This window comes from Mesoplodon densirostris, chromosome 6 (assembly GCF_025265405.1).
Source record: "Mesoplodon densirostris isolate mMesDen1 chromosome 6, mMesDen1 primary haplotype, whole genome shotgun sequence".
Taxonomy (NCBI): domain Eukaryota; kingdom Metazoa; phylum Chordata; class Mammalia; order Artiodactyla; family Ziphiidae; genus Mesoplodon; species Mesoplodon densirostris.
The window spans coordinates 5626652-5639375 of NC_082666.1; the positions used below are offsets into that span (position 1 = coordinate 5626652).

The window sequence follows — 12724 nt, forward strand, 5'->3', positions numbered from 1 at the left end:
GTAGGATTAGATTAACCTTGATGGAGAAATCTGAGATAAAGCGGGGAGGGGGAGAGCCTTCAAAGCAGAGGATATCCCGTCATTAGGCTTTTTTCATCACTGAACAAAAATCAACAACAAAGCTGTTCTTCCCAGTGGCTTGTATATTTGAGCTCAATAACCCTGGAAATCAGAGCAATCACACTGCTGAGGGCATTGATCTGTTAGATCCACTCCCACTACATTTAGCTCAATTTCCTCTTTACCCCCCAGCCCTCTCGACCCTACTGGCTCTGCCAAGGTTTGGGGGCCTCTCGTGCCACCCCACACCCTCGCTCTCTTCTTGGTGGGGAAGTTTACTCCCCAGATTAGTGAAGGTGAGGCTCTTCGGAAAACACTTATTTTGCAAGCGGGGAGATGAAGCTCCCCTGGGCCACCAGGCCCGCTCCACCTGGTGTGGCCGTGCTCTCTCCTCCAGCCCAGGCACCCGAGAGCTATTTGCATTCACCCATTTTATACATTCAAGACACAAAAAAGGCTTCATCTTGGTGTGTAGATCTCAAGGTATTTAGCTACTAAAACGGACGGGGAGGGCTTCCCTGGTGGCGCAGTGGTTGAGAGTCTGCCTGCCAATGCAGGGGACACGGGTTCGTGCCCCGGTCCGGGAAGATCCCACATGCCGCAGAGCGGCTGGGCCCGTGAACCATGGCCGCTGAGCCTGCGCATCCGGAGCCTGTGCTCCTCAATGGGAGAGGCCACAGCAGTGAGAGGCCCACGTACTGCAAACCCCCCCTCCAAAAACAAACAAACAAAAAAATGGATGGGGAATATTTGTCTATATTTTCTTCTATGTTTGAAATGTTAATAAAAATGTCTAAGAAAAAAAGAGATTTGTGTGGCCAGCAAGCCATCAGGGTACTGCTGTAGTAAACAAGAGGCCACCTCATCCTATCTTGGCGCTGGTGCCCAAGATGCTGTATGACACACTCCACTGGAGACCCCGACCCAGGCAAGGGGCTTTCACCCTCCAGGCAGGGAGCTGGGGCCCCACCCAAGATGGTGGGCGACCAGGGAGGAGGGCAGACACAGGCAGGGGATACTGTGGTTGGGCAGTCTTATCCCACCTGATGCCTTCTGTACCAAGATGACATTTAGAAATCCATCCCCCAGAGCACTCAGTTTGGGAACCCTGTCTATAAACTATCCCCGACACCCAAAAAGCTGGGCTAGCTGTAACTCTGACTTCTTCTCTTCCATGATGAAGGCAGGAGCCTGGCCCTGGAGCCCAGGTCTCTGCTAGTCATGCTGTGGCCATCTGGACCATCAACAAATTTGTCTGGCACAGCAGATGTTAAGCTGGCACGTGCTGTGTGACCTCGGGCAAGCTGCTTCACATCTCTGAAGCCAGTTTTCTCACCCGTTAACTGAAGACAGTGACAGAACCTCCCTCATTTAAAAAAAAAAAAAAAGGTGTGGGTGTTTCACGTAGTCATGCAGAGCGCGTCTATAATAGCTAAAAGCACTCAGGTGTGAGCTGTCATTCTAAGAAAACGTTCATCGCAATATAACACACATCCAGAACGTGCCCCAATTCTAAGTGTAGTCTGATGAGTTTTCACCAAGTGACACACCCATTAGCCAGCACCACCCAGACTAAGCAAGAGGACATCACCTGCCCCCAGAGCTCCCTTGTGCCCCGACCAGGCATGAGCCTCCTTCCCGTACCCCGATCACCCACCCCCTGACTTCTACACCAGACTACATGCCCATTGAAGTACATGGGAGCTGACACATCATCATGTCGCCTGGCGGCTGCCCGGCATGACACACCATGGAGTGGGGCGAGTTTGTCCCACCCCACCGCTCCCCGACATTCCACGGAGTGAACACCCCGCACGTACCTATCCTTCCTGCTCTTCATGACCTTGGGTTGTTTTCCGTTTGGGGTTCTTCAGTGTTTGGGTTTTTTTTGTAATGTATATATATATTTTTAACATCTTTAATGGAGTATAATTGTTTTACAATGGTGCGTTAGTTTCTGCTGTGTAACAAAGTGAATCAGCTATACGTATACATATATCCCCATATCTCCTCCCTCTTGCGTCTCCCTCCCACCCTCCCTATCCCACCCCTCTAGGTGGTCACAGAGCACTGAGCTGACCTCCCTGTGCTGTGCGGCTGCTTCCCACTAGCTATCTATTTTACATTCCGTGGTCAGAAAGAGCAAGTGTTTTGTTTTTAAAACTCTGACACTCGAGGCTTGTATTTTGCGGTAGCACTATCCACAGCAGTTGCCCGCCTTCAGTGGGCTTGGCCCTCGGGTACTCACTCCTCGGTTCTGGACCTTGAGGGCAGGACTCAGAATTCTCTGAACACCGTTGTGTGCGCACATGGGTACGTCTTCCTGGGGCTAAATCCGCAGTTCTCATTTGGTCCTCAAGGGTTTCTGTGACCTAAAAAAAGGTTAAGGACCACTGTCCTAGCATGGCTAGACCCAAGTAAGTTTCTTGGGCTCAGGTGAGACTCATGGAAGAGTCTCACTTTGGAGAAGAGTCTTCTAAGACCCTTATTTCACACCGGAACAGCCGCCAAGGTGGCTAGCGTGTATACGAGGTTGCGTCCCGGCCTCACCGCGTGTGAGCTATGGCTGGACAAGTAAACTCCAGTCGTAGAGCGTGGGGAAAACGGGACAACGCACCTGCCTAAGAGGCTGCCGTGAGGATTCCGTGACAGGTCCACGTCAGTGTGGCTGTCAACGTAATCGCTCAACACCCTCTTTCAGATTGCGAGCTGTCACTCCAGGGAAGAGCGTGTTGCCTGTGGAAAAGCCCTGGACTCAGGAGGTCTGGTGTCAAGTGATGGTTCAGCCACTAACAGACTCTGCGGCCTGGGCCTGGGTCCTGCCTCTGCAACGAGGGAAGAAGTGGGTCCCGGGGGCCGTCTGCAGCTCTGGCTCGAGCGCGCCGCCCGACGTGCAGCCCAGCGCGCTGCCGAGGTCTCTGGGGAAGAGGCTTCATGGAACCGTGCTCTTCAATGTGCTTTGGTGGACAGGATCCGTATCCTCTGACAAGGCTGCTGCCTTAATAAGTACCATTATCAGAGGGTGCTACTCACTCCCCCCGACTTCCACTTTCCAAGCTGCCAGCTGGCGTTAAATGGAGACCAAGACGAGGACTCATCAGCACCCCCCTCGACAGTCCCCTTGGGAGAGGTCACAGCCCGGCCCGGGCCAGCACACCCTGTTCTTCCTCATCCACACAAAGAAATATGATGCCCGGTGCGTCAAACACAAGCGAGGGGTGCTTTGGGGACTGATGACAGTGGCTGAAAGTGAGTTCAAATGTAAAGAGAAAGAACGCACTTGGGGAGGGATTAACCCTTTCAGGCCAGAGAGAAATCTGGGACGTGACCTCCTTCCCCCATTTCAGTGACACCGTGACGGCCTGACAGGGGGCACAGCCCACTCTCAGTGCCGCCGCCAAGAGCCAGGCTGCTGGCAGGTAGGTGTCAAGGGCACAGGAAGGGCCTGAGATGAGGACAGGCTTGTGAAACGGCCAATGCGGGATCATTCTATTCTGTAAGACCCAACACGGAGACCCCGGCCCCTTCAGGAAAGCCTGACCCCTTCCCTGCCCACACGCACGCCACGGCTCTGACCAACAGGGAGGAACTGCAGACCAAAGCAACCTGCCCATGTGCTAGTGTTGTAAACATTTATTTAAAAAATACTACGGAGGAGAGACGTGGATTCAAAAAACAGAGTCACATACAGAAACAAAATGTATTGGACTGAAAAAAAAAAAAAAAAGACACCATAGGCATTCTGGAAGGTTGGACGGTGTAAAACTATTTACACATCATTTATAAAAGAGCAAGTCTATAAAAAGAGTGTAATACCAAAGTATAAATGCAAAATATAGTGGCACATCATGTGAACAAGAAGAGACCAGTACCTCACAGAAACAGGCAGTGGAGGGAACCTGGGTGGGCTTTGTTTTGCTTTGTCTGCAAGGCCACTGGCGGTGTTCTGGCACCTCCCTCGGTCTGTGTAGCACAGCAGTCTGGGGGGCAAAGAGGTGACGTGCTGTGAAAACAGCATAGAACGACTCAGAGGACACCACCTCTACCAGAGAAATAAGATACAAATTTAGGTGATGAGCGTAAAAATCGGGCCTGTGCAGGTCATGGGCCCTAGGAGGCCTGGGGAGCGGAAGGTGGTTTCCTCCTGGTTTCTCCAGGGGGCGCTCCTGAGCGCGGCGAGGCCCAGACAGGTGCCCATCAGCCTGCTCTTCAGCAGCTGCTCTAGGTCAAGGTCAAGGACACTGGGCTCCTGCCCTATGAGCCTGGTCCTGGACAGCCTGGGGGAGATTACGCTGCTCTCTGAGACCCTTTCTGGGGGTTCATTTGTTTGTGATTTTCTTCATCCCTGATGAGCCCAACCGAAACATTAGGTTAAGTGTTGCTCGTGGTAATTAAATAAGACATGTGCCCGTCAGGGTGCAGCCAACACTGGCTGGGCTTGGGTGCTCCAGTCCCTTTCCTCCTCTGCGTGCACTGGCGCCCAATGGCAGCTCCTTCTGTATCGGAGGCAGCTGTGCTGAGGGCCGAGTTCTGAAAGGCTTCAAGAACTCCAGAAAGCTGAAGACTGGCTTGTCACCAGGGAAAGAGCCCTGCAAGCATCTGCTTTGCCTTAGAGGAGGACAACAGAGCGGAAAGAGATCAGTCGGAAAGCGAGACCAAGCGCCTTTTCAGGGCACCTGGAAATTCAGAAGGAAGGTAACCCTGCGCTCACCGCAGACCGGCCCAGCCCTGGGCTATCTCGGCAGCAGCTGCTCACCCACCGCCACCCCTCCCGCCTCTGGAGCCCCTGTATGCTGACCAGCGACCCTGCTACCCTTAAGACTCAAGCTTTCTATCCAGGATTAGCAGTGCATGTCACAAGAGAGCCGGGAACTGGGCTCTAAGGACATGGAGAGAGCGAATGACAAGGAGCCTCTCCCATATCACGGGCCTCTTCAGCTTCCCAACCTGTCCCAGGACCCGGAGGCTGGTTGGTTTTAGCACCCTGTTCTACCCCCCAAATCAAGAGCTGTCCTTCACGTGAGGAAATGGTGAGGGCACCAGCCCGCGGCAGCAGTGGAGGGCAGGGTGGCCAGCTGGCAGCACTTCCCAAGATGCAGTTCTGGAAACGCGTCTTCGGCACAGGAGGCCCGAGGAAGATGAGTGCACAACCTCTCTGCGCAGGGTGAGTGGAGGTGACCGCTCCCAAGGCCTTGGCGACACAGCTCCCATGCGGGGTACTCGTCTTGGGGTGAAATGGAGGTGAAGGCATAGCCAGGGGAGGTCCTCCAGAAAGACAGATGAAAAGGGAGTGCTCATCCGCCTTCCCACCTGCCCCCAAGAGCTCAGTTTTGAAGCACGATGTGGGAAGGAGGCTGGCGTGCAGTCCACAGAGCAGGAACTCCACAGATAGAACTCGGACAGATGGCTCAGGGAGCCCGGGCTGAGGAGAAGGCAAGTGCAGGAGGACAACAGCGGGGCCATGACATAGGTAGTAGGGCTGCACTCCACGGCGGCCTCGGCCCTGCCCGGCGCAGAGCTCCTGGGCCAAGGTCCCAGCTCACTGGTCCTCTCTCAGCCAGCGTCACGGGCACGGGGGAGCCCTCACGCACTGCAGGCTCCCGACGCCCGGCTTCTGCTACCTCTGTACGATGTCACTGATCTCTTTCACGGAGCTGAGGAGTTTGCTGAAGTCCTGGCTGGCCGCCGGGCCACCCCCCGCTGTCGCCGGGCAGATCTGAAGCTCCCGAAGATTGTTCTCCAGTTTGTTGATGGCCTCGCGGAAGGCGAATTTGTTCCTCATTTGCTGGATGGAGTCCACGTAGCTCACGCAGAACGTGTAGAGGTTCTTGCCGGCCTCCAGCACGGCGCTGTGGCTGGCCATCTGCTCAGAGTTCTTGGAGATGGCCAGGCACAGGGCCTCGGTGCCATCCAGGACCATGCCCTTGGTGATAGCACCGCTGGCAATCCGCTCCGGAGGCTGGCGGGTTTTCCGAAGAGACACGCGGGTCGATATGAGCGGGATGAAGGCAGTGGAGGACGGCTGGTCCCCTGCCAGGGCAGAGGGTGCTGACGGCAACATGGAGGGAGCAGGGGCTGGGCTGGTCGGGGTCCCCGCGGGCTTGGCGGACGACTGGGGCTTTGGCATGGACGGGAGCGCGGGCTTTTTGATGCCCTCTCCCAGCTGGCTGGGTTTGGCAGCGTCACTGTTCACAGCATCCACAACCAGAGCCATGGGTTTTGCTTTCCCGCTGGCACCCATCTCCCCGGCTGCTTCCTGGCTCGGGCTCTGGGAGGCCTTCCCGGCTTTCCCAACGGAGGCTGGAGGAGGGGGCGGTGGGGCGGGTTTGAGCTTGGACAATTTCCCCTTGTCTCTCCCTGGGGACTCGGAGGAGGGCTTGTGCCTCCTCACTCTGGACTCCTCGGCAGGGGCCTTGCTGGTTCCTCCAGAAGCACCTGGCCCTGCCCTGCCGGTGGGGGTCACCGGCTCAGCAGGCGTCCCCAAGGCACTGGACTTCCCAGCCTCGTCCTTGTGGGGAAGGCTAGAGGAAGGCGCGACCACAACCTGCCTACGGAGGAGTTTTGGGGTCAGGCTGGGAGGGCTGGAGCCCGGGCTGGACTCAGCCGCGTCTTTGAAGACCTCGTCGGCTGCTTCCTCGGTCTTCTTCACCAGCCTCGGGGGGGGCGTGCCCGTGCCTCTGGTCACCTGGTCAGACCTGTTCTCGGAAGCACTTGCCCGCTTCCGAGGCAGAGCTGGCTTCTCGCTCCTGTGCCCCCCAAACGTGGACGAGTCAAACTGTCTGCCCGTGGACTGCAGATCCCGAGGCAGCGTGACCGACCGCCACTCGGTGTCCTTGGCCCCGTGGGGCACGCAGGAGGCGGAACAGGACCGCAGGAAGCGCTTGCTGGAGCTGCCGCCGCTCTCCTCCTCGCTGGCTGCTAAGCGGCTGCTGGTCAGCGTGCTGGACTTTTTCCACAGGTGGGGAGACCGGAAGCCTATACCCCCTGACTCCCGGAAGGCTCCATTGGGAACGCCAGCCCCGCTGCTGGGCTTTAGGGACTTGGCTGGCTCGGCCGCGTCCGCGGGCGCGAGCGCCAGCGCCCCGTTGCTGATGTCTCGGCCTTCGTCCTCAGGGGCCCCCTTGCGCTCCGGCTGGCCGTCCATCTCCCGGAAGGAGCTGCTGCGTTTGGGAGGGGTTGGGGCTGTTTTCTTCTTCTTCTTGATCAAGGCACTGAACAAGTTGGTCTTCTTGTCTTTGGGGAGAAGGCGCTCGTCTTCATTTAGGCCGCCATCCTGAGGACCTCGTTCTTTTCGAGGGAGCAATGGAGACACAGCAGGCTCGTGGTCCAGAGGATCTGAAACACATGGGGAAGAGTTTAATGACTCCAGGCCAAAGGCGACTGAGTGCGCGGGGAAGCTGCCTGGACCGGCCGGCCTGTTCCTACAGAGCAGCCACGGGTCCGGGCACTGGGCTCTGATAGGCCTGAGTGCGGTCCCGCTGCCAGCCACCTGGGCGAGTTAGTTCTCTCCGCTCATCCTCGGCTTTCTCATCTATAACACGGAGGACATTAAACCTATCTACAGCGCTGCTGTGAGAATGTAATGCGCTAATGAACGTGGAGCCGTCACAGCTCTTGGCACGAAATTTCTCAGTAACTTGTCACTGTTGTTGGTACTATTATTAGGAAAAGCTTAGGCCTCTCTCCTTGAAGACAGCCCAGCAAAAAGCGGGGACACGCCCAGTCCCCTCATCTCTTTGCCGGTTTCCTTTAAAGTAGCAGAGTCCCCTCAACACCACTATCTGGAGAGTAAAAAGCATGACAAGGCCAAGCCCAGGGTCAGAACCTGTGCCTCTCAGACCAGTCAGCCGCTTGAGGCTCCCACGAGGGTGGTCAGGAGGGAAGGGGCCACATACCACAGGGTGCAGTGACAATGGGCCATTATGCTTGGGAAACAAGATGGGTGACCTTTTAAAATTTTTAAATGGGCATTCTTTAAATATGAATAATAGCTCCTAAGAAATCCTTCTGCTGTTGCCAAGCTCCCCGCGAGTGAATGACAGAACTCTCCCTTCGAGGGCGGCTGCGAGCGCGGCTGCCGTCAGCGCCCTGTTAACTCAAAGCTGAGGTAGCGGGGGCCTTTGTGAGAACACCAGGCGGCACATGGGGCTTCTGAATCAGGGGAAGCCAAGGACCTCCCCAAACCTTCATCCAGCGGAAGAAGGTGAAGAAAGTGAAATTCTGATGAATTCTGCACAGCTCTATTTCAGGGCTGAACAGTTAATTGACACTCTTGGCTCACCATGAGATCACGTATCAAAATACCTCTCAGATGAATACTGATGGGCATAAATGAACACGACTGCTTATCAGTGGGCTTTTAATAAGCTGCAAGCTTTCATAGCAGCCTCTCCTCCCCACACCGTTCCATGACCTGAAATCAGGACCACTAACAGAAGGACACAGGGGCCAGATTCTGGATAGTCTACATGCTGTCAAAGTGGGGTGAGCAAGACGGTCCGAGGGCGCGCCAAGAACGCACTCTAATTTAGGTTCATTTCTTATGTAAACCTTTCAAGTGTATATTTTTGCTATATTTTATAGTATACATATCTGTGCAGTAGTACATACACATACCTATGTATAAGACCTGCACACTCAACTTTTTTTTTTAATATCTTTATTGGCGTATAACTGCTTTACAATGGTTAGTTTCTGCTCTATAACAAAGTGAATCAGTTATACATATACGTATGTCCCCATCTCTCTTCCCTCTTGTGTCTCCCTCCCTCCCACCCTCAACTTTTTAAAATTAATATGGGTACATGATGAAAAAAATTGGGAATCATGGGGTCTACAGAGTCTGGCTTTGTCCTGTTCCTTCCCATTCACCCAGCGTGTGGCCCATCAGACCATCACCCAGATGCCGGGCCCACCTCAGACACCTCCATTCAGTTGGTCTGCTGTAGAACCGAGGCTTCTGTATTTTTTCTTTTTCTTTTTTTTTTTGTTGGGGGAACTGCTAAATCAGAACAGTCTCGCTTAGAGTCAGGCCCGGCACATAGGAAGCACTGGATCAGTGTTTGCTAATGCTACTCCTGATAACATCTTGAGAGCCCCTTTTCACCGCTCCCACTGCCCTCGCTAGTCTAGGAAACAGCACCAGAAACAGTCTCTTCTCAGAGACCATGAGGGGACACCAGCTCTCCACAGGTGTCTCCTGGCTGCGTCAGTGCCAGTGAGTTTTTCATATCAGTGCTTTTACAACGAGCTGCTCTTCGTTTGGTTCAATATTTTATTATTGCTGCATCTGCCACTAGAGCAACCACAAATGCTGTGAATAATACATGAAGAGGTGGGTTTGTTCTTAGTAGGTTTCATAAGCACCACTGCCTAAGCCGATGGCTCCTAAATGATGGGGCAGGGGATTGCTGTAGGAAAAGGAGAACCTTCCTCTTTTCGAAGCTGGGCCACTAACACGGGGTTTGCCTGTCTTTCTGTGCAGTTTCCACTCACTGCTTCCCATCTGCCTGCACTGGCTCTGAGGGTCGACTCCCCCAGGCCTCAGGCGGGTGCGGGTGGTGAGGACGTACCAGTCTCTCCTGGGCCCTTGGAGTGGGGCGTCTCGGGCACGTCGGGGGCGTCTTTGTGCTCGGCAGCTCTCCTGGAAGTTCTCGTCTTGGTGGGCAGCTCTGGGGCCTGCAGCAGAGTACCTGCAACCCCTCGCATGCCTTTCTTCCCCAATTCTTTTTCCACTTCTAAGAACCACCAAAAAAATCAACAACAAAACCAGCAGTCATCAGTAACGACGTCATTTTGGTATGTTGGTTTTCTTTTTCTTTTTAAGACAAGAGTAGTCATCTATACACAGTTACAGAAAAGAGATACACATCCTGAGGAAATAGTACTTGAGTAGTTTTCAGAACCCTGGCTGCAAGAGACAGAGGGCCACCCCCCGCCCAGCTTTCTGGTCTCAGGTAAGCTGCTGGCCCATGCACTCTAGCAGGAAGCGGACTGAAGGACTGAGCTGGGTCCCACACGGCCGTCCCTCCCATCCCAACCTCTCTCCCCACTGCAGGCACCCAAAGGACCAGCACTTTACCATCTGATATGCTGGATTCCTGGAACATTGTTTCAAAGGCTTGGTGGATTTCAGCGAAGGAGGGCCGGTCAGAGGGATTCCACTGCCAACCTGGACAGATGAGACCCAAGTCAGACTACCCATGAGGCCTTGCTAACAAGCAGAGGACGAGAAATTCTCAAGGAAAACCCTGGAAATTAAAGCAACATTCCAATCCTGCTAACCATCTTTTGCTATGACAAGTTAAAGTGATGAATGCCACTGTGCCCTGCTGCAGACATTAAGAATTTGGGAAGACTTTAGATACTGGCAGGAATATGGATTATAAAATCCCAGGGACACGCTGACAGCAACAACTACATTTACAAATATATTCTTCCCAACCTGCCTCCAGCAAATGTAGAAAATTACTCAACCAAGTAGCCTGCTTCCTATCTCACCCTTACTTCATGGTTATCGAAGTCCGAATTCCTCATCAGTAAAGACATGCTAATTAAAACAAGATGAAAATGAGGATTAAGGACTGCCTGATAAGCCCAGTGTAGGTGAGGACGTAGGGTCCCTCTCACGTGTTTCGGGTGAGAATATAAATTCATAGAAACTTTTTGGGAAAACAATTTGAGAAAATCTATCAAAACTTAAAATGCACATGGCTCTCTGAACCAACAGTTCAACTTCTATAAGTACTAGCATAACGCACAGAGGTATGTATGTATGAGGGTGCTGGTTCCTGTCTTGTTCATAATGGCAAAAAACAAACAAATGTTCATCAAAAGATGACTGGATGAATGAATAAATCACGTAATAGATGTCAGGCAGCTATATAAAGAAAGACACGAGGCGAGAAAGCGGGAGAGAGAGTGAGAGAGAGAAAGAGCACAAGCTCTGAATTATGGACATGGAAAGACATGCCTATTACACAGCTAAGTGCAAAAAAAAAAAAAAAAAGTTGAGGGAATAAATTTTTATACATATATATAAAAGAACGAGTGGATAAAAGTCACCTGGAATATTTGCCTACTATACCAGAAATTTGTATTTATTAATAAGAAACCCAGGTTTGGTATCTATCAATCTCATTTTTGCATTCAAAACAAACAAAAAACACTCACACATAAAATACTATGGGTAAATAAAGGCATACTGAAAAAAGTGAAAAAAAAAAAGGTAGCAAACTGTTACATTAGTTGCTTCTGAAGAAGGGAATGAAGAGAGGAAATGGAATACTTCGATTTTTTTACTTTACATATATCCTCCTGCCCTGGGTATATGTAAAGTGCCCACAGAGACTTCTAGAACTGGCAGGGGAAGGCTCACATGCTCGCATGAGTTCGTAGACCTTCTCTGGGCAGCCTTCCGGGCGCTCCATGCGATAGTCTTTCTCTAGGAGTTCATACACCTGGGACAAGTCAATTCCTGGGTAAGGTGACATGCCGTAGGTAGCAATTTCCCAAAGCAACACTCCAAATGCTAAAAGAAAAAAGAAAGAGCAGGATCGTTCAAGATGTGTAAGATTTAACTACGCTGCATTTAAAACTGGTTAACTGTGCGGCAGACATCAGAAGTTACCCCCTCAGAAGCAGGTCAGACACTGACATTTTACCTGGCTCTTAATTACCAACAGCCCCGGAGAGAACAGGACAGAATATGAGGCTTTCCGTTTACTGACTCCCACCGACTAAAACAGAAGGAGAGAAGGGGCCTGGGCTGATCAGCCCCTCCAGGGTCTTTCAGGTAGCCTAGCCATCTTGTTGGGAGATGTGATGAAAGGGACCTAGGACTGGAACTGAGGAGGCCATTACTACTCATGCCTCTGTGAGCAACTAGCCATGTGCCTAAGACAGGCCACCTCTCCTTTCTGGGTACATGAGATTATCTCTAAGGGCCCTTCCAACTCCAAAAATTTCATTCAAATCTTACAGAATCGTTGAAATTCCAGGTCCCATTAAGGAACCAGAACTCCTTGGAGAAACAGGTGATTCAGGTCTGGGACAGAGAATGAACCTGGAATAGTTTATCATTCCAGAGAGCAGAGATGCTATAGAAGACTACAGGGTTTTGTCAAAAGGACCAGGAACGATTTGAAGTCCCCACTGGCCAAAGATGAGACAGTCTGAATATCAATTTAAAAAACAACTGCAGTGGATTAATCAATAATATACTCAAATATATTTAAATCCAAGAGCTTATAATAATATCACAAAAGAAAAACAATACAAACCTGGTCACCATTGGAGGGTATTAAGAAACCAATCTGTTATCGTGGAAACCGGTAAATAATGGCAAACATTTGGAAGGAAGCAAACATTTATCCTATCTTTCCTGTATGAACTGTACCTCTACTATACCCAAACAGTAGGGGAGAAGAAGTTTCTTCTTACAGAAGTATTGAGCTAATAAATGCATAAAGGAATGAGAATTAGAGAATTATCATTTGGCAACCCCTAATAAATCAGCAGATCTAGACAAAGAGAGAAAATCAAGAATTACGGGCCTACTGATGAAAATGTACACCCCATCCTATGAAGTACTCTTACTAAAAGAAAAACAAGTCAAACTCGAACGTGATCAAGCTGTCTCGATCCAAATACCCATTATCTAGGG

The 12724-nt window shown here is 51.8% G+C and overlaps 1 protein-coding gene across 2 annotated transcripts in view; it reads right to left on the reverse strand.

Moving 5' to 3' along the window:
- Positions 1-3763: 3763 nt before the first annotated feature.
- ABL1 (ABL proto-oncogene 1, non-receptor tyrosine kinase) overlaps positions 3764-12724 on the reverse strand; it is a 133631-nt gene continuing 124670 nt past the window's right edge. For both annotated transcript variants that reach the window (XM_060100545.1, XM_060100547.1), the window contains exons 8-11: positions 11438-11590; positions 10142-10231; positions 9633-9797; positions 3764-7395 (exon numbers count right to left, since the gene is read on the reverse strand). In XM_060100545.1, coding sequence (XP_059956528.1) covers positions 5678-7395; positions 9633-9797; positions 10142-10231; positions 11438-11590 — 2126 coding nt within the window. In that variant the 3' untranslated portion in view covers positions 3764-5677. The remainder of the gene's footprint in view (positions 7396-9632; positions 9798-10141; positions 10232-11437; positions 11591-12724) is intronic.